The 23,654-nt window shown below is 61.4% G+C and overlaps 4 protein-coding genes across 14 annotated transcripts; 2 read left to right on the top strand and 2 right to left on the bottom strand.

The window, feature by feature from the left end:
• Positions 1–171: 171 nt before the first annotated feature.
• Positions 172–3,699, top strand: CLIC3 (chloride intracellular channel 3). Of its 2 annotated transcripts, none has more exons than XM_071817234.1 (6): positions 172–281; positions 1,096–1,205; positions 1,583–1,708; positions 1,845–1,963; positions 2,245–2,420; positions 2,784–3,699. In XM_071817234.1, exons 1-6 carry the CDS (start codon positions 246–248, stop codon positions 2,943–2,945), a joined length of 729 nt encoding a protein of 242 aa, XP_071673335.1. In that variant the 5' UTR covers positions 172–245; the 3' UTR covers positions 2,946–3,699. The 2 variants fall into 2 exon arrangements, with proteins under 2 accessions (XP_071673335.1, XP_065710258.1); XM_065854186.2 differs by having other exon boundaries at positions 1,845–1,951; positions 2,784–3,698.
• Positions 3,700–3,910: 211 nt separating this feature from the next.
• On the bottom strand, positions 3,911–6,276 carry PAXX (PAXX non-homologous end joining factor). 10 transcript variants are annotated; one of them, XR_011741997.1, is made up of 7 exons: positions 6,145–6,276; positions 6,009–6,069; positions 5,896–5,930; positions 5,639–5,829; positions 5,052–5,129; positions 4,470–4,956; positions 3,911–4,369 (listed from the first exon to the last, which is right to left on the bottom strand). XR_011741997.1 is itself a non-coding variant. In XM_071817233.1 (7 exons), the coding sequence occupies exons 1-7, from the start codon at positions 6,240–6,242 to the stop codon at positions 4,330–4,332; spliced, it is 597 nt and encodes a 198-aa protein (XP_071673334.1). In that variant the 5' UTR covers positions 6,243–6,276; the 3' UTR covers positions 3,911–4,329. The 10 variants fall into 10 exon arrangements, 5 of the variants coding, with proteins under 5 accessions (XP_071673334.1, XP_071673329.1, XP_071673330.1 ...); XM_071817233.1 differs by having other exon boundaries at positions 4,470–4,563; XR_011741993.1 differs by having other exon boundaries at positions 5,896–6,069.
• TMEM141 (transmembrane protein 141) lies at positions 6,244–7,921 on the top strand. The gene is made up of 5 exons (XM_065853759.2): positions 6,244–6,365; positions 6,450–6,516; positions 6,601–6,684; positions 6,879–7,010; positions 7,615–7,921. Exons 1-5 carry the CDS (start codon positions 6,312–6,314, stop codon positions 7,692–7,694), a joined length of 417 nt encoding a protein of 138 aa, XP_065709831.2. The 5' UTR covers positions 6,244–6,311; the 3' UTR covers positions 7,695–7,921.
• A 1,540-nt stretch (positions 7,922–9,461) lies between these two features.
• On the bottom strand, positions 9,462–20,697 carry ENTPD2 (ectonucleoside triphosphate diphosphohydrolase 2). Its single transcript, XM_065853758.2, has 9 exons — positions 20,477–20,697; positions 14,304–14,421; positions 13,662–13,812; positions 12,885–13,044; positions 12,557–12,784; positions 11,930–12,199; positions 11,605–11,724; positions 11,210–11,344; positions 9,462–10,630 (listed from the first exon to the last, which is right to left on the bottom strand). Exons 1-9 carry the CDS (start codon positions 20,585–20,587, stop codon positions 10,430–10,432), a joined length of 1,494 nt encoding a protein of 497 aa, XP_065709830.2. The 5' UTR covers positions 20,588–20,697; the 3' UTR covers positions 9,462–10,429.
• Between the last annotated feature and the right edge of the window lie 2,957 nt (positions 20,698–23,654).

Here is a 23,654-nt window from a genome sequence, read left to right as displayed (position 1 = left end):
AACGCTGGTGTGACACCCCCAGGGCACAGGCAGGAGCTGCCACAGCTGGCGATGCTGTGAGCTGCCCGTGCCAGACCTGTGGCAGAGCAGCAGCGGTGGCCGGGGCCCCACGGCAGGGCCCCACGGTAGGGCGTGGGGCAGGTGTGGTTGGGAGCGGGTGCACCCCGAGGAGGAATGTAGGCTGGGAGGGGCCACAGCTCCGGCACTTGCCACAGCCACCACTCAGCCAGCAGCCACCACCCAGCATGGCCGAGAAACCCCAAATCCAGCTCTTTGTCAAGGTGAGGGGGGGGGTCCTGGGTGACTGGGTGTCCCTGGTGAGTGGGCACCTCCAACTGTCACGCAGTGTTGCCCGGGCTGGGGTGTCCCGGCCAACCCCTGCCCACTGCGGTGCCCAGATGGGGGGCGCTGGATGGGGGGCACTGAATGGGCAGCTCAGGGCAATTCTCCAGGGCATGGCGCGCTGCTGCTTGCCCCACGGACATGGGGGGGCTGTGGGTGCTCAGCCTGGGGTGTCAGGCTGGGGTTGTCCCCCAAACCAGGGCCGCCTGCCCAGCAGTGCAGCCGCTGCAGCACCTGCCAGCCCATCCCAGCCAGCACCCGCTGGGCAGTTTGTCCGGCTGCACGGGGCAGGACAGCAACTGTCTGGGATCACACCTGGGGGTGACAGGGCCACCAGCATCGCTGTTGCCTTCCTCCAGCACAGTCCCTGCCATGCTGGGCTGTCCCCTGCCATAGCTGCCCCCGCTATCGCTGTGTTCAAATCCTGGCCCCCTTGGCACTGTGGGGCTGCAGCAGCCTGTGGTCCCCTGGTCTCCCGGGGTGCCAGGGCCAGCACCAGCTGTGCCACATGGGCTGCTCTGCCATGGGGTGTGGAGGTCCCGGAGCAGGCAAGGGCCGGGCACCCTGCCCAGTGTAGCAAGTGCCATGGGTGGCCAGCACTGCCCACTGGCCCGTGGCCAGCCTGGGCTCCACCAGGGCAGTGCCATGCACTCGCCACCCTCACCTGCACCCACTGGCGCTGCCCAGCCCGTGCTGCCCCCACTGCAGCCGCCCTGGGGCAAAGGGGCGGCTGAGCTCTCCCTCTGCCCACAGGCGAGCGAGGATGGGGAGAGCGTGGGCCACTGCCCCTTCTGCCAGCGGATCTTCATGGTGCTGCTGCTCAAAGGGGTGCCCTTCACCCTCACCACCGTGGATGCCAAGAGGTGAGTCGTGCCCTCCCACTCACGCTGGGGACATGGGGGATGCCAGCCATGGGTCAGGGCTGTGGGCCAGGCTTGCTATGGCACACTGAGGGGGGAGGTCCCCAGCACCTTCAGAAGGGGCATGAAGGGCCCTGTGGGACACATGGAGCCTGTTGTACCCCCCCCAGTTGCCCACTGCTGCCTGAAGGAGGTTGGTGGGCATTTTCCAGGGCAGAGCTGCCATGGTCACACATGGAGGCAGGAGCAGTGTGGGGGCACCACCGTGTCCTTCGCACAGGACACATCTGCATGCAAACACACACACACACGTACACACACAGCGCCCTGCAGAGCCCTGGGCACTGCCGAGCATCAGCACTTGTCCCCATCTCCTGCAGGGCACTGGACGTGCTGAAGGACTTTGCGCCAGGTGCCCAGCTGCCCGTTCTGCTCTACAACGGTGATTCCAAGACTGACACGGTCACCATCGAGGACTTCCTGGAGGACAGGCTGGGTCCCCCCAGGTCAGTGGCCAGCGCTGCCCTGAGAGAGAGGGCAAGGGGCCAAAGAGGGGCCGGACAGGCTGGGGGGGCTGCGGGCAGGCAGCACCAGAGCCTGCCAGCCCTGCCGCCCTCCTCAGCCGTGCCCACGTCCCTGCAGGTTCCCCAGCCTGGTCCCGCAGTACAGGGAATCGAGTCTGGCTGGGAACGACATCTTCCACAAGTTCTCCACTTTCATCAAGAATCCGGTGCCTGCCCAGGATGAGGGTGAGGAGCTGGGTGAGGGTCACCCCATGCGACCTCTCAGGTGCCACCACCTGAAGCCCACTCAGGGCTCCCTGGGCCTTTCCAGCCCTCTCCGGGTCTCTCCAGGCACTGCCCCCTCCCCGCAGCTCAGCATGGCTGTGCCGGGGCTCTCTGGGGAGGCCAGGGGCTGGTGCCAGCGTGGGCAGGGCTGGAGGACGTGGGCACGGCGGGAGGACACTGGCAGGCACTGTGGGCACAGGGCTGCGGACACAGGGGGCCCATGCCCTGACGAGTGGTGCTGCCACCCCCCGTAGCGCTGCAGCGGAGCCTCCTGCGGGCCCTGCTGAAGCTGGACGAGTACCTGAGCGCTCCCCTGGCCTATGAGCTGGCCCACGAGCCACAGCTCCGCACCTCCCGCCGCCGATTCCTGGATGGGGACCAGCTCACACTGGCAGACTGCAACCTGCTGCCCAAACTCAACATCGTTCAGGTGAGCGCGGGCATCCCCCCGCTGTGCCCTTCCCTTTGCTCTGGCTTCTTGACGCTGTTGGCCCCACGTTCTCACCTCCCCCTGGGTGGCTGCAGGAACCCCCCTGCTCCTCTGCCAAGCCCCATGTCACCCCGTGTCCACCCCCCAGCCCCATGCCCAGCATGGTGCCTTCCCACGGATCTCACTCCTCTCCACATCCCCTGCCAGGTGCCACCCCTTGTCTTGTGCAGTGTCAGGGATGTCCCCTGGCCCCCTGCCACCCTTCCAGGCTGGCTCCCGCCCACAAATGCTACTGCCCGGCCGCAGGGCGCTCCTTGGCACAGCTCAAGGCTGGGCACGGGGTCACCTCATTCCTGCCCGCAGGTCGTGTGCCAGCATTACCGCCGCTGCGGGATCCCCAAGGACCTGCGGGGCGTGTGGCGCTACCTCAATGCTGCCAGCGAAACCAAGGAGTTCAAGTACACCTGCCCCAACAGCGAGGAGATCATCCAAGCCTATCGCTCTGTGGTCCGGTCACCACAGTGAGCTGGGCACACACTCAGGTGTGTGCAGGGCTGGGTTGGGCAGCAGCTCAGCGCCCACCCCGGTCCTGCCACGACCACCACAGTCCTGCCTGCACGCACTCGGGAGGGCAGAGAGCATGAGCTGTGCCCCTGGCACCCAAATTCCCCCAGCTGGCCCCCCTGCTGAGGTGCCGGCAGCAATCTGCACCGCACTGAGCCCGCAGAAACATCCTCGCCTCTTGTGCCACCCTCCCTGCCCAGCCAGGAGCCTCTTGACCTGCCTTGTGGTCCCTCAGGTGTCAGGATGGGTGCAGGGGTGCCAGCGCCACGGGCACTGTTGGTACCAAAGCTGGGCAACACTGCGGGTGAAGGCAGGAGCTGGGAGGAAAGGCTGCCAGAGCAGAGGCTGTGGGCACAGCGGGCTGCGCATTGCAGCGGCATCCCCAGCCTCCTGCGGGGGACACTGCGGCACCCAGCACCTGAGGGACCCGGGCAGGGCTGTGCCAGGGCGGGATGGCCCCTCACACCGGAGAGGGGAACCGACACAGCCCGGCAGAGCCCTGGGAACGGAGCTGGGGGATGGACACAGCTCGGCCCCCACCGCCCTGGGTGAGGGGAGCGGGAGGGACCATCCCCAAAGAACCCAGGGCAGGAAGCTCTCAGAGGCAGATTTGGGAGAGGGAGGGAGGTGAAGTGGGGCAAGTCCAAGCCATGGATCAGAGCTTTCCAAAATCAATAAAGGCTTTGCAAGTGAGACAAGCTGGAGTGACCAGGAGCTCTCCTCCCTCACAGGACTTCTCAGCAGCCTCCCAGTCCTTTCCCAGTACCTAGCAAGGACTGGGCCCATTCCTCCAGCTCTCCAGGGGACTGGGGGGGCTTTAACCACTCACCCACCAACCCACTGGCACAAAGATGGCAGGAAAGTGAGCCCCTGAAATTTGCCACAGGGATACTGAGCGAAGGAAACGCAGAATGGATGGACAGATCTACACCGTCCCAGTCCCCAGAGACCGGTTGGCTAAAACCAGCTTTACTGGCAATAAGTTAAGCACAGGCAATCTTTTCATTACATGATGGTATAAAAGTTCTTTAAAAACCCCACCAATTCATGGCAAGTGAGGTAGAGGGGTGGCCCCCGCCAGCAGGGAAGAGCTGCAAGGAACAAAGCCACCACTCCTGCCAGCCCTGCCCGCCTCGTCCCCCACAGGCCCTGCCAGCGCACGGGCCGGGATCTGCTGCCCGCTCAGGCCTGCCCGGTGCTGGCTCCAGCCCTCCAAGTGCTGCTTCCCCCTCCTGGGCACAAGGGGCTCAGCAGCCCCAGGGGGCAGTGAATCCTCCTCCACCAGCCACGCAGGTGTTTGACAAGGCTTCATCAGGGCTGTCATCAGGAGACGGGACAGGACAGGTCAGGAGTCCTCGAAGTCCACTCCAGACGGAGCCTTCTTGCTAGGAGGAGATGGAGGAAGCATCACAGCCCAAAGCCCCACACCATGGATCCTGCTCTGTGCAGCACAGCCCCAGCACCACACCTGGGAGCAGCACTTACCTTTTGAAACCAGGGTTAATTAGAGACTCTCCTGGGATCTTCCTCTTGGCCGGCAAAGCTGAGACAGCACCCCTGTTCTTCCTTGGGCTGGGGTCTGCCTCAGTCAGGACACGGATTGCAAAAGGTCAGCTAGTGGCCTGGGCAGCCCTGCAGCCCCTCCACACCCAGGGGGAGCCTTCAACAGCCCACCAGCCTGGCCCAGCGTCCGTGGGGGGTGAGGAAGGGCCAAGCCTGATCTCCTCTCCCAAAGGAGCGGGGAGCCATGGACCCGCCACAGCCTATGGCCTGGAAGAGCAGCAAAGCCTGACCCCATCCTGAAGGCTCAGTGAGCAACCTGCCTGGTGATACCCGGCATCTGACCTGCGCACAGGGCACCCTGGACACTCCAAGAGCCACCATGCTGAGCCCCGGCCCCTTCTGTGCCAGGAATGGCACCAGGACAGCGGGGCAGCTGACAGCAGCCACAGCTGAGGGGACTCGGAGTGCCCTGGAGAACACATGGACACAGGACCAGCAGCTCCTGGGTAAGAGACAGCAAACAAGTAGTGGGACCAGGGGAGGTACCCCCTGGCAATTGCCTACCTGGTAGGAAGAGCTGCTGGCTGCGGGAAGCATTCTTCTTCACAGGGCTGCAGGAAGATACCACTGTTTCCACCACTGCTGAGACAGGAATCAGAGCCAAAGCTTGTGACAACGCACCCCAGTGCAGCATGCATTGCACCCCAAGCCTCCCCAGCAAGCTCCATCCTTCCATAGCCAAACTGACCCACTCCCACCCAGGCTGCTGCTTCCCCAGGATCTTCCTACGCCCCTAAAATAGACGCTTCTGTAAGGCACTTCCTACACACAGAGATGCATGTGTGGTGCCAGCCATGGGGACAAGGTTGCGTTTCTGCACAGAGACAAAACACTGCGTCCTCTGATCCCGCACAGGACGTCTCCTGCCCAAGGGGAACAGGTGTAGACCCTGGCCAGCCCAAGGGGAAACAGAAGGCAGCACCTCTGCTGCCCAATGCTCCTGGCCAGTTCACCCAGGACCAGCGAGGAGAGACCACCAGGGAGGCACAGCCTGCTGCTGGGTCACCTGGGGCACCTTGGGCTGAGAGGGATGGCACCACGAAGGTGCCAAGGAGCTGCCCGCCCTCCTGCTGCCTTCACCCCCCGCAGACCTTCCAGGCGTCGCTCCAGGCTCTGGACGCGCCCCGCCATGCCGAACAGCAGCGCCTGGAGCTGGCTCCTCGCCTCGGCGATGGGCAGCTTGAAGAGATGCAGCTCCGAGCACTGGCTCTCGTCCCGCAGCTGCAGCACGGCCGGCCCCTCGCCCACGCTCAGCGCGGCGGTTCCCCGGCCCAAGGCGTCCCTGCGCGGGGAGCCGCGGTGAGCGGGGCCGGGCGGAGGGGCCGGGTCCCCGCGGGGCAGCACCCACCTGAGCTTCGTGCCGTGCTCCCCCGGCGGGCAGCGCTGCGGAGAGAGAGAGCGGGCACGTCCCGAGCCAGCTCTTCCCGGCCCAGCCCCGGCCCTTCCCGCCCCGGTACGTACGCAGCCGAGCGGCGGGCGGGCGCCGAGCTCCCCGGCCCAGACCTCCAGCGCGTCGGTCACACTGCGGGAGGCGGCGGCTCAGGCTGTGCCGGGGCTGCTCGGCCCCGGCCCAGCCCGGCCCCGGCCCCTCACTCACTAGACGGTGCCGCCGGGGCCGGGCCCGGGCCGGCAGTAGCAGAGGAACCGGCCCGGCCCGGCCCGCAGCAGGTGGAACGGCCCGGCCGGCTCCGCCATGGCGGCAGCGCCGGAAGGGGCGGGCGAGCCCCACGGGCCCTCCCCGGCACTGGCGCCGCCGGCCCCGCCATGGTGCAGCTGGGGCTGCGGCGGGTGGAGGACAGCGTGGCCGCCAAGCACCCGGTGCGCGCAGGGGCCGGGGCTGAGGGCCGGGGCTGAGGGCCGGGGGCGGGCGCGGGGCTGCCGCGCTGAGCTGTCTCCCCGCAGGCGCTGCAGCAGTACGCGGCCTGCCAGTCCCACGCCTTCGTGAAGGGCATCGGCACCTTCCTGGCAGGTACGGCCTGGCCCGGCTCCCCGGGGGGCGGCGGCCCGGGCAGGGCTGCAGCCGGTAATGGCGCCCGGTCCCGGGTTTCGACAGGGAGTGGAGCCGCCTTCGTCCTGCAGAAGCTGGTGAGCACGAAGCTGCCGTACGGCCCGCAGTGGAGCCTGCTGCTGGCCGCGGGTGAGCGCCCGGCCCGGGCAGAGCGGCTGTTTGTCCTTTCCCTGGGGATTCTCTGCCCTGGCTGCTGTCACATCCCTGCTTCCCATGGCCCTGGGGGCGCTGGGTCGGCTCGCAGCCCAACCCAGCCCAGCAGCTGGCAGGTGCTTCCCCGCTGCTGCCCTTGGCCAATGTTGGGAGCATCTTGGTCTCTCCAGCCACAGGATCCCTTGCCAGCTACATGGTAACCAGAGCTGAGACGCAGAAATGCTCCGACTTCTGGATTTACCTGGAGACAGACAAGTCTCCGCAGGAGCTCGCCGTGGCTGGTAGGGTGTCTCAGCCCACAGGTATGTTCACATCTCCCCTCGCTGCTTTCCCTGGGCTTGTCATGCCTGGTTCTTCACTGCTGCAGCAATTTGCTGGTCCTGCCTCATAATTAAGGTGGTAACTGTGTCATTGCCAAAATCCACATATAAATCCCACGTTGGCACCCCACAGCTGAGGAATGGGAGCAGGCGCCAGGGTGCTGGTGTGCCCCGAGCTCCCTGCCTGGTCTCATGGCTCGTGTGTCCCTCTGATTGGGGCTGACGGTGTGGGAGCACTCGCTTCTGCCTGCTGCCCCTCCTGCTTTGTGGATTCACGAGAGCCAGAGCGAAGGGCTGGTTTACTGGAAGAGAAAGAAGAGGCCAGGGGATGGAGGGAGGCAGTGAACCCCTGCACACCTTGGTTACTCTGTACGGTGGGCAGAGCTGGACGACCACCAGGACAGCAGCTGCTTGAAGGTTCTCACAGCTGCTTGCTGCTTTCTCCAAGTGCTACCTTGAGCTCCCAAAGCTAGGCCTAGCTGAAGAGACGTTACATGCTTCACCAGGGCTCTGTGGTTTTCTGCCCAGCCCTGGTAAACACACCAGGATAGCTGAAGGTCCAGGGAGCATGTGCTTTCTGTTGCAGAAAATCTGCCCAACCTGGAGGACAGAGAGAGCGTGGCACCACCAATGAGGAGGAACAAGTACGGGGATGTTGTGGAATAGCTGCCGGAGCACCGTGCACCATGCTTGTGTTCTGCTTCACCCCTTCCTGCCTGCCCAGCCTGCTTGTGCTTGCCTGTGGGACTGGTGGGCTCTGCAGCGCTGCCCAGGAGCTTGGATGAGTTGATCCTGCAGTGAGAGTGTGCTGGAGACACCACAGGGATTTCTGCCTCTGAGGTGGCCTCTGAGCATCGCACATAGGGGGTACAATAAAAGCTGAGAGCTGAGAACACTCATTGTGAATGAAGCGAAGGCTGGGCTGGTGGTGGGACAGGAAAAGCTGGAGTGCAGATGGTAACTGTCACCCTGAGGCAACCTCTGCAGTAAATGTTGGAGCTGAGAGCTCTAGTCCCCCTGAGGCTGTGGCACTCGCAATCTGACAGTGCAGGGCTGTGGAGTGACTGCAGGCACGGATGACTCCAGGTGAAGTTGTGAGGACAGAGCTGTCACCTTTTGCTGTGTTTCTTGAGCCTGGCCAGTCACTCTGTCCCTGTCCTCGTAGCGGCAAGGCGGTTCTCACCTGCCCAGAAGTGGCTGAGCTGAGCCCTGCAGCTGCATGACTTCTGAGGTGTCTTCTGTGTCCCTGCAAAGGGGGTGCACACGTGCCCAGAGCCCCTCAGTGCCCCAGACTCTCCATACGGATCTGTTGACCAGCCAGCAAGGGCATGGTGCTGTCTTGAATCCCACACACCAGAAGGAGGATTAAGAAGCCTCTTCATAACAAACTCCAAGTTGTGACTAGGGCAAACGGGCTGCTCTTGGTGGATGTCCAGCTCTGATTTAGCGACAGCTGAATTTCTTAGAAGGGGAAGCCCAGGCTGCATTCTGGAAGCTATTATAGCTGGCTTCTTAGAGTAGAGCAGCAGTGTCTCAGCTCCAGAGACCAGAAATGCAGCCTTCTGAGCTGGAGCTGGTCCTTGAGCCACACCAGAGGATGGAATCCCTGTGCTGGGGAGACGAGGGGCCCGGGGAGGAATCTGGGTTTGAGCACTCAGAACATCATCTGAACTGGCATCACACTCAATCTGTGCAGAGACGGGGAGCAGCCAGCAGAACAGCTGAAAACAAAGTGGCTGCAGGGAACGGGCAGGTTAAGATGAGCACAGTGTACTGGGAGCTCAGCCAGAGCAGGGAGCGGAGCTTGTGCTGCCTGGAAGAGCAAGGGGGCCATTGAGAAACCACAACCCTTGCTAAAGCCGCTCCTCTCCGGAGGCGTGAGGAGGAGCACGGTGGGCAGGAGGCTCTTTAAAGATGGGCTTGGCGAGTCAGGACTGGCCCGGCACAGCTGCGTGCATGCCGTGGTGGCTCTGAGCTGCCAGCAACTGCACAAGCAAATTGCCAACCCTGCGGGCTGCTCTCGTGCTCTGCTTGGGTACCAGACCTGGTCCCCTGGGAGCAGAGGCTCTCTACGTGCGTTCCTTTCATGGAGGCTGTGGCCATGAGCACAGCAGTGAATGCGTGGGACAGAGTCAGGTTGAGTACTGCCTGCTTGTGCCTTTGGGGTGACTGGACCACTAGTGCTTGGGAAACCTCAGCCTCGCAACCAGGACTGGATGAAACTCACCTCCAGGTGGGCCTTTCAAGCCCACCTTGGTCCATCCTGGGGAGTTCTCTGGGCTGGTAGAGCACTCGGAGCCGTGCTGGTGTCTCAGCTCTGGGCAGGCTGCAAGGGACTGAGACCTCCAGGCACAGCCTGACCTACCGCTGTGCCGCTGCGGGACAGCCAGGCTTGATCGGCCCATTTCTGATCAAGACCCACAGAGCCATAGGAGTGGTTACAAAGATTTATTCCTGATCATAAAAAAAAATCCCGACCAAATAAACTGAAACCCTCTGCATGCTTGCATGTCCCTGGTTTTACTCATTTGGAAATGAAGGTGCATCCTCCCAGCAGCCTTGTGTGGGGTGATGCAGGGCTCAAACCCTAAAGCAGTGCAAAGCCCCCTCCCACAGCGAGCCTGTTGCCCCGTGCTGGTGTGGCCACGCACCGGGAGCCACAGGGGCTTTTTGTGCCATTTCTGGGGGAGCAGAGGAGGCTCTGGATGTGGCAAAGGCAAGTCTGGCTTAGGAACCACATGACTGGGGAAGGCACCATGTCTGGTCCCTGAAGAGGGACCTGGAAAGCTGCCGCTTGCCACGTCTGGGTGTTGCTAAGCCCCTGCCCAAAGCCCCTGTGGCGAGGCTGGTGGAAGTCCAGGCCAAGATCTGGCCCTCAGGAAGGTCGGTGGGGTTTGTGCATCGACCAGGAAGATGGCGTGGGCTCTGGGTGATGCCCAAAGCTCCCAGGAGGCACGGCTGATGCTCCAGGGGCAGGCTAGAGAGGTCAGCTATAAGGACCAGCATAAGTAATATTCCCTGCTCACCCCGTGCACATGAGAATAAATCCTGCTGTTGTCCATACTCACTGGCCCAGTTCAGCCCTGCTCTGGTGGCAGAAGGATGCCCCAGGTCTAAACATCCAAATCCCAAGCCTGCTTTAGGGTCCATCCCTGAGTAGCACCGGGAAACCTTGGAGTCACTCTCCTGCAGGGCCAGCAATCCTCTTCTGTCCTCCACTTTCTGCAGATTGAGAGCAAGGGGAAGGCAAAAGGGACAGCATTCCTCTGGGACAGGCAGTGTCGGGTATTGGAGGAAGACACTTTTGAGCACTTGCCGCATCCCAAGTATTCAGACCATGGAAGCTCCAGAAGGAAGGATGGTGCTGCGTCCTGCAGCCGAGGCCCACCCTGTTCCAGCCACTAGATTGTGCTGGACTTGCTGCGCCGGAGCAGGCAGACGGCAGTCACCAGGGACATCAGAGCGGTGACCACAAAGAGCAGGATGAGGATGACCCAGTAGTTGTACAGCATGGTCTTGTGGGAAGAGGGCTTCTCTGCTGGGATCATGTTGGTGAGGTTCAGCATGTAGCCCAGGGCCCAGCCAATGGAGGTTTCTCCTGCCTGTGGAAACAACATGGCATGATCACCACCGTGGTCAACCAGCTCCATGGCCCTCAAGAGACCTTCCAGGGACCACCTCACTGTCAGCCCAATGGAGGAGAGGAGTGTTGGGGAGTCCACAGCACCCTGAGCCCTCACTTGCCCACTGGTCCAGCCAGCCAAGGGACGAAGCAGCTGGGCTTATCTTATGAGAGAAGGATTTCTTCTGCTCAGGCCAGTCCTGACCTTGCTGCCCATTGCATGGCTTGTGTGGGTGAGAGCACTTGGCAAAGGTGGGATCTTGCCCTGAGATAACTTCCCAACAACCCTGAGCAAAGAGTTGTTTGAGATGGTTGGTGCCTTGAGGGTCAAAGTACTGGAGGACCTGACTCTATGACTGCCCTACAGTCAGCTCAGCTCATGTTTTTGACATCTCTCAGAAGATCCACCCAAAACCTGGGAGTCCCATCCTTCCCCTGTTCCCTGAGATGTTGCCTCACAGTGTTTGGCACTTTGTCGGTGAGGGATCATCTCTCCTGCAGGGCCTTTTGGCCTAATGCCAAACAGATATCGTGACATGAGTATGCGCTGTGGTGTTACCTTCTTCTGGAAGGCGATGTTGGGGAAGGAATGGTTGTTGAAGTTGTAGCCTTTGGTGGTGAGCAAATAGACAAACATGCTGATGGGGCAGTAATCTGGCAGTCTCTTCTCCAGCTTCGGGGCTTTCTGGAGCAGCTGGGTGAGAAGCGTGGATGGAAAAAAGGGGTCAGGCCAGCAGGGTCCAGGCTTTGTTTCTGTGGCCTGAAGCTCTGCATGGTTGTATCTGGCTGGCCAAGGTGCTCCTCATACCCATCGAAGCCTCCCCTGATCCCATGTAGGAGCCACCCCCCACCCTTTCCCTACTCCAGGGGTACCAGGACACACAGCCCCCTCCAAGGGCTGCGCACAGAGCCTGAGCGATGCCCTCCCCTCCCCGCCGTGCCCAAGGAACCCACCTCACTCCAGCTGGTGGCACAGATGGTCTCAGCAGCATCCTTCAGGTCACTGGGCAAATGCACAGCTTTCCCCATCACTGTCTGGATGAAGTCAACCGTGTAGAAGAAGGCAGAGAAGGCCTGAGAGAGGAAAGGAGGCAGTTGTGAGACAGGCTGGGAGCAAACCCTCTCCCCATGAACAGCTGCTCTGACCAGCATGGTGGGCACAAGCACCTGCCCTTGCAGAGCTGGGGATCTGGCTTTGCCACCGTGTGGTGCCCTGGGGTCTGGGGACACCTGCCCATCTAGCAGCTGTGCCACCACCCTGCTCCATGCCAAGACTTACAATGAAGTTTCCTGACACCTCCGGCTGGAAGATGCCATCAAAGGAGCAATGGGAGAAGGAGCAGGTGGTGAAGTCGAAGAGCTTGCTGACGAGCAGAGCACAGAGGCTCCCGTTCCCGGTGCCCACCACAGTGACAGTGGTGTCGAGCGCAAGGCCGGGCCTCTCCTTCTCTGTGCAGGGGCTGTCGTAGACGCTGCTCAGCGACAGGCTCTTGTGGTAGCCTGTGGGCCAGCAGGGGTGGGGGACGTTTGCTTGGTAGCTCTGAGCCTGCTGCAGAACAGACAGATGGGTCGTGTGAGTTGTTCCGTAGGCCCAGCTTCCCTGGTGCTGCCTGCCTGCCTCCATTTCCCTGCTGGGAGATGCAGAGGAGCTTGGGCATCTTGAAGTGACTTGGTACCTCTTGATTCTGATGGAGGAGTGCTACACATTATGGAGAGGGTGGGAAGAAGCCTGGGGACCATGGGAGAGGGTCAGGGGACAAAACCCAAGAGCTGGCTGGGAAGGGTGTGCAGCCAGCCCTGCGGGGCTGTCCTAGAGCCAGGGCTGGGGGACACCCCTGTATAAACACCAGGGTGAGGGGGCACCCACACTGTGACAGCCAGCACCCCGCTGAGCACATGCTGGTACCTGGAGAAGCTTTGAGAGCAGCCTCTTGAGGACCTGGTCCCTTCCATAGCAGAGGAAGCTGTGGGTGTACACTTTGTACGCCTGGCCGTACAGCTTCAGCATCACCTCGTTTCTGGGGTCTTCAATGGTGTCCCTGGTTTCAAAGGTGATCTGTGTGGAAGCACCCCCAAAGTCCATGGCTCCCAGTGTCTTCTTCTGAGGCTGGATCCATTCCCCAAGCCACCCACGCTGAGCAAGGAAGACAAGAGGGGGCATAAGGATGTGAGGAGCTGCAGGACAGCCAGGCCACCACAGCCATCCCCAGCAGGCGCCTCGCTCCCCTGCCCACCTTGATGAAGTTCTCCAGGAGGTAGTTGGCGGTCACCCAGCCGAAGACCCCTTCCTCTTCCCCCGACAGAATCTTTGCCCCCCGGAAATCAAAAGGGTACGACCTCAGTGTGGCTGCCACGGCACGGAGGACGGCGTCCGAGGCCTGCGGGTCTGCGATGCTGCGGGCCAGGCGAGAGGGCAGTGACGGGGCTGCGCCGGGTGCTGCACATGGAGCCCCCACGGCTCGCACTGCCCTTGGGGCTCGGCCCCCCGCAGCACATGGGGTGAGAGGCAGGTGGGTCCTTGCCTGGGTACCTGTAGGAATGTCCCTCAAAAAACCCCTATAGCCCCGTGTCTGTGCTGGAGAAGGAAACAGGTGGCAGGGATGGTGTGCTCCCCGTGGCCATACCCCATGGCTGGGCGAGGGGGCATGGCTCCCTTCTCTGTGTGCCTTTTTGGGGGTAATTATTCTCACTGTGTCCCATCAGGCTTACCAATGTGTACAGGGGGCTTTGCTCCTGGCTAGCCAAAAAGACTGGGTGGGTTATGCCAGTGCTGGCCGCATACCAGCCTCTTCTCAGGCCACGCCCTGCAGAGCATCTCCTGCCCTGAAAGGCAGGAGCACCTCTGCAAGGGACATTTTGCTGGGCAGTTGGGAGGGTTAGGAGCTTCACTTGAGAAAGGGGACACATCACAGTTGTCCATCACCATCTCCACCCCTGCCACGGGTGGTGAGATGGCAGGGCAGCACGGCAGGGCCCCCCAGGCAGCTGGCACGGCCAGAGCAGGCACTCACTTGAGCAGGCGCATGCCAGCCGTGGCACCCAGGTAGAGCGGAGTGCCCGCGTGCTTCTCCTTGGGCACGTCTCTCAGAGCCTGGTTCAGGCAGTGCACCAAGCTCGTCCCAGCAGTCGGAGGGCTGGAGCTGTAGCTGGAGATGCCAGGACCTGAGGAGAGGGAACAGCGTTGCTCCTTATGGGTGAAGATGCTCGGTGGGCAGCTTTGCCCCTCCCAGGCTGTTCAAAAGGCAGGTGCTGCAGGTTTCTGTGGGCATGGAGCTGCCCAGAGTTCAGCCACATCTCCATGCCCACACCACATCCCCCATCAGCTGACAGCTGGGAAAAGGTTGCTTAAATGGAGAGTGGAAAACCATCCCTTGCTCTGCGCTGGGCTAGGCAGGAGCTAAATTGCTTCCTGGTAGTGCAGTGCATGCCAGGAAAAGATAAACCACAGATGGGCATGGCTGCAAGCACTGAGGGGAGATGAGGGAGGTTTTGGGAAGAGGGCTGGACCAGTTATAACACCTCGCTGTACTGGTGAATACAAAGGGAGGCAGCTGGGCATGGCAGGGGCATTCACCCATCAGGGTGCGTGCCTGCAGGTGATGTGACAGACCCTGCCACCAGCACCGGCCCCAGGGGACTGGGACAGCTCTTACCCTCCACATCGCACATGCTGTGTTCACCGACCACCCCGGTGTCGTTCTCCTTGTCTGCAGGCCACTTGTAGACAAACATGGCTGTGTGCGAGGACCCGGCGTCCAGCACGATGCCATACTGTGGGGGGGGAGACAGGGGGTCAGGCCGAAGGCCAGCGACCCCCCAGCTGCTCCAGGCCATCCCAAGGGAAGGCACTGGGGCTCAAGGACTCACTGTGCCCAGCCAGTCCTGCCCTGGCAGTGCCCTGCACGGCAGCTCCAGGAGCATCGTCTGGCAGAGGCGAGTGCCACTCAGCCCTTGCCCACAGCTGTGTGCACGGGGCCTGCTGGGGGTGCAGCACCGGGAATCTGGATTTTTGGCTATGGGGAACCCCTTGCCTCCTTGAGCACAGACCAGCAGGCTCTCCCCGCCCTTCCCCTGCTTGCTCCCCACAGCATCCCTCCTGGCCAGTGGGCGTCTGTGCTGAGCGGTGCCGGGGGTCCCTGGGGGCAGCGGAGGGGGGACACCTGGGAGCAGCCGCTCGGGGATGCAGCTCACCAAAGAAGGGCACCTCGTCCCTCCTGCCCTTGTATGGCTTGGCCATTCTCTGACTATAAATAACCCTGCTCCCTCCTGCCAAACTAGGTTTCCCAGCTCCCAGGGAGGGCAGCCCTGTGTTGCCTTCAGCCCTGCTGGTCAGACCCCTCTGCCTCACCCCCTGCACTGCTCTGTGCCCCCAGCCAGAGCTGCTTCCCTGCCAGAGAGGAGGCTGCGCTTGTGCGGGGGGGGGAAGCAGCTCAGCACCTCTGGACTGAAATCACTTGAGGCTTAAACCTGGCTTGTCCTAAGGCTCTGTCTGCTGCCTGCAGGCAGCGCTTCTCCCTGCCCAGCACCCAGGAGCCACACCAGCCCTGTCTGGTGGGTGCCCCAGTCCCATTGCCATCTCATCCCTGTCCCCATCTGCATCCCTGTTCCCACCAGCTGCAGAGTGGGCTCCAGCCCAAGTGGCTGCAGGGCTGGGTTTTGGCCAGCTCAGGCAGCAGGAATGAAGTGTCAGAGCACAGGCAGGGACACCTGGGCTTCCCACTTAGAGGGAACCCGCATTTCCATGTGAAGCTGTGGCCCCACACCAGCAGTACCCCCTGCTCCCCCAGGGAACCATTTCCAATGGGTCACTCCCCCCAGCCTCTCCCGGCTCATATTGACTGTCTTGCCAAATGCTCTGAGCCAAAAGCCATGAGCCTGCACAGAATCTTCCTCTGCAGTCAGACTAGGGCTGGTGTGCCACACACTGGTGTGGGGGAGCAGCCCCCGGCTGTGATGAACGCTGCAGAGAGGAGGACAGTGGCTCAGACAGCCTCCCCCACTCAGCTACTGCTCCAAAGCACAAACCTGGGGAGCGGCACCTCCAGTCTGGGCCATTTCTGGGCTGGGTGCTCAGAGCAGCTTCCCTGGGCAACCTTGGGGGGCTCTCAGCCACCTCCTCTGCCCAGCACCCCACGGGCCATGCACCCCGTGGCGCTGAGTGTCCTCCCAGTCCCTCATGGCCACAGCACCTTCAGCCTCACCTGCCCGCCCCGGGGCACCCCCTGCACAAGCCATAAAGGATGCTGAGCCTGCCCCAGCAAAGCTGCCTGTCCCAGAGGAAACCTGCTGGCATGTCACCACCGGCTCTCACCCTGTGGTCTTCTGAGCACGTCCCCTTCACTATTCCAGCCCTCAGGAGTGGGTGCTGGCATCCCTGAGAGGGGTCCCTGGGGAGAGTCCGACCCCTGAACACCCCCTGCCCGCCTCTGCCATGCATATGCCCATGCACCCTGCGGCCACCATGCAGATGTCCTCGGTGTCCTCGCAGGGCACCACAGCACTTCTGCACCACCCCAGACATCACCTGGTGTGACATCAGTGTTAACAGGGTGACAACGTTGTCCCCAAAGGCAAAGCATCGGCAAACCACCCCAAACTCAAGGCTGGGAACATCCAGGACCCCAGGAACAGTTTCTAGCCCCAGGATGACATGGGGGCGGTACAGCACCCAGAGGGGGATGAGGGTGGGGATGGGGATACCTATGGGTTTGCAGGCGCTAAGAAATGGTGGGTGGGAGGCAGTGAGGCTGACCCACAGCGCAGGGGCCACCCACTGCCACACACCAGGGACGGGGCCAGCCCGGTGGGAGCAGCGCTGGGGATGCCAGACTGACCCTGCAGCAGGAATGGATGCGGCCACGAGGGCTTGGACGCACGGCTGGATCCGGGATGGGCAGGGGATGTCCCACACGCCTGTGGTGGGGGGAAGCGTGGTTCAGATTTCCTCCTGCCTTCGCCACGGCTGGCTCGGCTGGCGCTGCTGTCAGCCCCACACAGACCTGGCACGGGGCGCACACGTGGGGTTGCACACGTTGTGGAGCTGTACACGGGGCAGCTGCACACATGTAGGTGCACATGTGCACACGTGGATATGTGCATGTGCTGTGTGTGCCTGCAGGTGTGCATTTTGGGATGTGTGTGCACAGACATGCATGTGTGTGCTAACTTAGGTGTGGAGGTGCACACACAGGTGTGCCAATGTTTGTGTGCACATGGGTACATGTGTGTCTGTGCATACATGTGTTTAGGTGGGTGGGTGCGTGCATGAGCATGTGCCAGTGTGGGCACACGTGCCGGGGGCAGCCACACTGCCCGCTCAGGGCCAGGGAACTGGAGCACATGTGGTGGCAGTGAGATGTGGCACAGACCCCATGCCTGGGGGAAGCCCTACGGGGAGGTGTCATGTTTGGGGTGACAGGGACACCGCCGGGGCAGGCTGCAGAACCAGCTGCCCCATGGAGGTGCATCCTGGTGCCCTTTGCTGCCAATGTCTGTGAGCTGGCAGGGGTGGTCTCTCCTCTCAGACCCTGGTGTCTGGGTGAGCAGAGTCCATTGCTCCTGGGTATGGGATGGCAACGATGGGCAGCAGCCCCAGGGCTTGCGGGTGAGGGACAGTCCGCGGGACTCCCTGACCAGTGGTGGCCCAGCCCCAGCAGCAAAGGCAGCAGCACTTGGCTGTGTCCCAGGTAATGACATGTGGCAACACGAGCCGCTGCAGTGCAGTGGCCGCTGCCAGTGCCGTGAGCACCCAGCACCCGGCCAACCACCAGGGCTCACTCACCGCCTGCCCCAGGCTCCTCTGCCCCACTCCTGGGGAGCACAGGATCTTGCACCCCGCCTGTCCCCATGGAGGAGTCATCCTTCCCGGGGGCACTGGCAGCGGTGAGCGGGGTGGAAGGCACATGCACAGGTGTGTGTGCACAAAGGGGCTGAGGCAGACCTGCACAGCCAAGAAGGATGAAGGAGACATCCTGCTCCCTCTGCCAGCCCCAGGGGTGCACACACACCTGCAGCACCCACACGGGAATCGGGGACAGAGTCACCGATGGTGCCAGGCCCTGTCCCAGCTCCTCTCCTAGTGCCTGTGCCTGGCACTGGAGCTGCTGCATCACCAAGTGCAGAGCAAGTCCTCAGTGTGGGCTTGAGCCGTGGCTGAGCTGTGGGGTCGCAGGGAGCACTGGCAGCTGGTCTGCAGAGGCCCCGCAGATGAGAAGCCCCAGGAGGGAGAAACCCGGCTGAAAGCTTCATCTCATTAGTGATTTGCAGCATAAGCACTGCCCTCAGCTCTTCCAGACGAGGTGTCCTGTGACTGCCAACGAATGGGCTGGAAACAAGGATGCCCTGGCACACTCCTGCGGCGCGCCTGGCTCTCATCCGCCCCGGCATGCTCGGCTGCCGGAACCCTGGGGCTTGGTGGGGCCTCACACGCATGTTTGTGGCCCTGGCCCAGCCTGTGGGACAGTCCCCCACCTCCTGGTGGCACAGGGGTGATGGATCTTTCTAACAACAGGACATGCTGACCAGACCCTGGTGATGCCACAGGGCTAGAGGACACAGGGATCCCCAGCGTGGCCTTGCACTGGGACAGTGTCCTGGTGCCACCCCTGGCCTTGCTGCCACCTGGGTCACCTGTGGCCTCACCGGCTCTGCCCCATTGGCACGTCCCTCAGCACAGCCCAAGGCAGGGCTGCTCAGTCCTGCAGCCCCTGCAGAGAGGCCACCAAAGGGCAGGGACAACCCCAAAGGCCATGGCGCAGTGAAGACATGAACAGGGCTCAGGTTCCCCCATGAATACATAGCTCTGCCCAGAAACATCCCACTCCCCAGGGGAGGAGAAAGAGTGGGACACTGAGAGCTGACTGACTTGCTGCAGCCCCACACCAGGCCCCATGGCCATGCCTGGGCCTGCAGCCCCCACCCCACTGACTCTGCGGGACGCCCCATAACGCAGCAGGGGCTCAGCCCGGCCCCACAACACCCCACTTCTCCCAGGGACACCGAGACCTGGGGGTGCCCCAGGTCTGCGGTGGTTGTGATGGGTTTCCTTCCCACCACAGAGCCAGGGAAGAGCCCAGCTGGCGTTGTAAGAGCCATTGAAGAGATTTGCCAAAAGAAGGCGAGGGCTCCCAGCGGTGCCGTAAGCCCGGCCGCGGGCCACGCGGGACGGGGAACACCGCGCTCCTGGGACTTGCAGCAGGATATCCTGGCAGCAGGATAACTAATCCAGGATATTTTTAGGGCTATATTCCAAGCAAAGGAGATGGAAAGTAAAGACATGGAGCTGTAGCTCAGCAGTGAACAGCTCAGCAGCTGCTGTAACGGGAGTGAGCCAGCACAGACCTCGTCTTGCCCAGGAGGGTGGAGACAAGCCTGGGGTCCCCCACAGCAGGACCAACCTCCTCTAAATCGTGTCTGCACATTTGGGGCTGAGTTAGACTAAGACAAAGCTTTACATCCCCAGACCAGCCATGAGCTTTTTGCAAAAGCACAGCTGCTCAGCGCCTGCCTGGCAGCCCCACAGGAACCGGCGCTGCCATGATGCCGGTGCCGAGCCCTGTACCGTGTTCTGTGCCGAGCTCTGTGCCGCACCGCACACACCAGGCTGGACCTCACGCATGCTTGGAACGGGGCAAGACCCCAAATCCCTGGGCCGGGTGGTGGAGCAGGCCAGGACCCACGTGAGTGTTTGGGGATGCTCAGCCCCAAGCGGCAGCGCTGCCTGCAGACTGGAAGCTGCCAACACCCAGAGAGAGAAAAGGCACAAAAAAAGCTCAAAAATTAAATTTCTGGTAGTGTATCTGGCTTAAAACCTAAGCTTGGAACCAGGAGGAATAAAGGCTTTCCAGACTGACCCGAGTGCTGCACACAGGCCTCTCAGCGCTGATCCGTCCAATTCTCCTGCGTTCAAAGAAACAAAAATCCATTGTGGAACCAGCCATGGGCACTGCTCAATGTGCCCCAGCACGTGGCAAGGGCTGGTAAGAAAGGTGCCACAGGGAAAGAGTTGCTAGTTATACCAACAGCAGCAAGTATCGTCGTGGCTAAGCCAGCTTGTCCTCTCAACCTAAACTTCATTACATCTGATAAACCAGAGAGAAGGCAACACATCTGGCATTTGGGCTGGCTCAGAAAGTTCCAAAGCAAATTGCTTGGGATGAGAAAAAGGGGATTTTGGATGAACCATTTTTCAGGACAAGAATATATTCCCCATGGACAGCTCAGTCTATCACAAAACAAAGCAAAACAAAACACTTTTTTAAAACAAAAGACTTGGGCTGCAAAGGAGTCAGCTGGGGGACTTGGCCAATAAGAAACTGGTCGGGAACTTCTTTCAGCATCTGAATTTACAATGACAAAGAAATAAAAAGCAGCTCATTTTCATAGGGAAGTGCATTTCTCGTCTGGCAGTGCTGACTGGGGCAGTGCAGCTGGAACCCGGGGTGCTGGGCGATGCTGGGTGCCCAGGGTACCCCATCGCCAGACACACGGGAGCAGATGCTGACACAGCTGCTCTGGCCTGGAGGGGACACATCCAGACGCGTCACTGCTCTGGTACAGTGTGCCCAAAAGATTTCTCTCTCAAACGTAGGTCTGAGGTGGCGGGGCTGGGTGTCCCTGCAGCCGGGGGGCTGCTCCCTGCACCCGCAGCTCAGGCAGCAGTGCGGGGACCCCCATCCCCGTGTCCCCACCGCTGGGGCTCCCCGGGCTGCAGGAACCTCTCCCGCCCCGGCCATCCCGCAGATGGGGGTGTCCGCTGAGGCTCCCCCAGTCCCCAGCAGCCCAGGTCCCTCCGGTGCCCGTTGTCCCCGGTGCCGGCCCCGCTCACCTTGAAGCCCGGCGGTCCCCGCGTGTCCCCGGAGCCGAGGCAGAGCAGCAGGATGCCCAGTAAGCAGCCCAGGGCCAGCAGCAGGAGCACGGCGGCGATCCGGCGGGCCATGGCGGGGCCGGAGCGGGGCAGGTGAGCGGCTCCGCGGCGGCTGCGGCGGCTCCTGCTGCTCCTCCTCCCCCGCCTCCTCCTCCTCCTTCTCCTCGCCCGCCTCTCCCGGCTGAGTCACCGCCGCCCCGGCCCCCCCGGGCGGGACACCGGGCTCCGTGGGGCTGCGGGGGGCCGGCCCGGCTGCGGGTCCCGCCTCTGCCCCTGGCCCGGGCTCGGCTGCGTACTGGCTCCCCGCCCCAGGCATCGCGCCTGCCCCGGGCTCAGCCACATCTCCTGCCCTGGGCATCACCCCTGGTCCCAGAGATCAGCCCCATCTCCCGCCCCGAGCACAATACTCGACCCGGGGACTCAGCCCCATCCCAGCCCCCCAGGCATCACCCTTGCCCTGGGATCAGCCTGTCCTGCCTTTGTCCCCAGTCCAGTATCACTGTTACTTCGGGGCTCAGCCCCAGCTTGTCCCTCCTCCCCGGGCAAGTGCTCTGTCCCCGGGATCAGTCTCGGCTTTCTACCCCCGCCAGGCGTTGCCCTTGGCCAGTCCCATCCTGCCCCCACCAAGGCATCACCCCTGCCCTGGGGCTCAGCCCAGAGATGGGTTTGGTGGGACATGAGAACGCCCTGAGCTCTAAGAAAATGTCTCACCTACAATGATTAACAACTATGAACATATCTCTGCTTTCAATCATTACAAGGACTTTGTGACAGCCCTGAGGAGCCCAGATGTATATAGAGATTGTTTTTAATACAGTCACAAGTGAATAATGTAATGCGTTTCCACAGGGAGCAATGAGCCAAGGAAGGTTTGGCCCCTGGCTCTGAGAAGGACATTTTGAGCTTGCTTACACAGAGGGATAAAACAGTGAACAAAATAATAAACAAGAAGATATCACCAAGGAGAGGAGGCTGAAGGAGGACGTGGCTTCTAGCCCAGCCGGGCGCTGGCTGGAGGGTCACACTTCGGCTCCTCTCAGCCCGCCTCACTTCTAAATTTTTTTCAAAATAAGCCACTTTCTCTGCTGCTCAGAGCTGCCACCCCACAGCAGGCGCTGCGTCCGTGCTGGGGATCCTGCAGAGCTCCAGGCCCATGGCGCTGGGGATCCTGCAGAGCTCTGGGCCCATGGCGCTGGGGATGCTGCAGAGCTCCGGGCTCATGGCGCTGGCGATCCTGCAGGGCTCTGGGCCCATGGCGGTGGGGATCCTGCAGGGCTTCGGGCCCGTGGCAGTGGTACCTGGTGCAGAGGCGTTTCGGGGGCGCAGTCTCTGCCAAGGGCTTGTGGTCCCAATGTGCCGCTGTGCTCCGGGGCTCTGCTGCTGGGGGTGGCAGCTGGGCATGAGCTCTGGTTTTGTTCCCCAGAACAGTGACTGGTAGTGGAGTCTGGGGAAGAAAATGGCTAAACAGGGCCACAGAGAGTGACCGTCACCCAGCCAGTGCCCATCACGGCAGCGCAGGGCTTCTCCACAGCACCGCTGTGTTCAGCCTGTGAGTGTCTGAGGATGAGTCTACCTCCTCATTTTAGTTCATTAAGCATTTAACCTCTGGAAAACCTGTGTCAATCAACTCCAAGAGGTTAACATACTGATTTATGTGAAAAAATTATTCCCCTTTGCTGCTGCTGCTAATACCGCAAGAGACCATAGTCTTGTCTCTGAGGATCAGCAAAGCATCTTTTCCACTGCTCCCCTGTATTACTGCTGACTTGAGGGCTCTTCTCAAGCTTCCATAGGGAAATACCTGCATATTCCTAACTCTTCTCACCACGCTCCTCATCTGTCCAGTATTTCTGAGGCACATATCTGCAGCCCTCATGAGGGTAACTGCGCCAGGGATTAACACAGCAGCAGAAAGATCTCTGGATTGCACTTAATCCCTTCCTTAATAGCTGCCAAGCCTCTGGTGTCTCCTTTTGACTGGACAAGCAATGAGAACAGGTCTTCAGAGACTGAAAAGGAACTAGAAGTCTCTTTTCTGAATGGTGGTGAGCAGAGATGGGGTTGGGAGAGCCCACAGGATAGGGATGGTAGGGATGTGGGTAGGCAGGATGTAGGGATGGTCTCTTGCTCCTCATCCTTATTTTGCTTTCAGTGACTTTAGAGTAAGTCCCTTTCTGGTAGGTGGTTATTCAGTGTGGTGGGACTCTCCTGGGGTTGGAGTGCAGGTGTGAGTGTCTTCCAGACCTCGATCTTGTGCAGACTTGGCTACCCTACTCTCAGGTTCCCCGTGCACGGCATGGGGCGGGGGGTTTGTGTTCCTTCCCATTGCAAGAGGGGCTGTTCCTCCTTCTCCACGCAGGGTCCCATTTGCCAGTCTCTGCCCAGCCCCAAGGGGCAGGGAGATTTGAGCCAAGGTCCAAGGGAGCGTGTGCCCAGCCCTGGCTGATCACTGGTGTCCCAGGAGACTCAACCTCCAGCACAAACAGGGAGGCACAAAGAGCTGAGACATGCTGGGCTGGAAATGCTCCCAGCCACGCAAAGGGAATGACAGCCACATGAAGCCATGTACAGCCAAGAAATATCTCCATGATGGCTCATTCAGGCAGCGAGGACACCAACACCACTGTCCTGAGCTCAGCCTGGCCAGGGTCAAGTGCTGGCTGTGAGCAACCATTCCTCATCATGCCCTGTTTGCAGGTGGCACCACTGGCAAGGAGAGCAGGGAGGGAGGGCAGCAGCCCCGCTGCCCATGCGGTGCCGAGACCGGGCCCCTTGCAGGGACAGCCCAGCCACATCCCCGGGCATGGAGCAGGTGCCTGTGCTAAGTGGCCACCCCAGGTGGGCAGTGCCTGGCAAGGAGCATGAAATCACCTCCAGGCATGGATGAATTCAGCAGGAGGAAGAAAGTGAGGGGCAGGGAGGGCTTTATCCGAGATGAAGAATGGAGCAGACTGGAGAGTCAGGTGGGGAAAAAATTAATGAGATATAACAAGGGCAAGTGTAGAGTCTTGAATCTGGGCAGGAACAACCCCAGGTTCCAGCATAAGTCGGGGAACGACCTATTAGAGAGCAGTGTAGGGGAAAGGGACCTGGGGGTTCTGGGGTCAGCAGGGTGACCATGAGCCAGCACTGGGCCCTT

The sequence above is a fragment of the Patagioenas fasciata genome, chromosome 20 (assembly GCF_037038585.1).
Source record: "Patagioenas fasciata isolate bPatFas1 chromosome 20, bPatFas1.hap1, whole genome shotgun sequence".
Classification (NCBI taxonomy): Eukaryota; Metazoa; Chordata; class Aves; order Columbiformes; family Columbidae; genus Patagioenas; species Patagioenas fasciata.
This window is presented reverse-complemented; position numbering and strand designations above follow the sequence as displayed.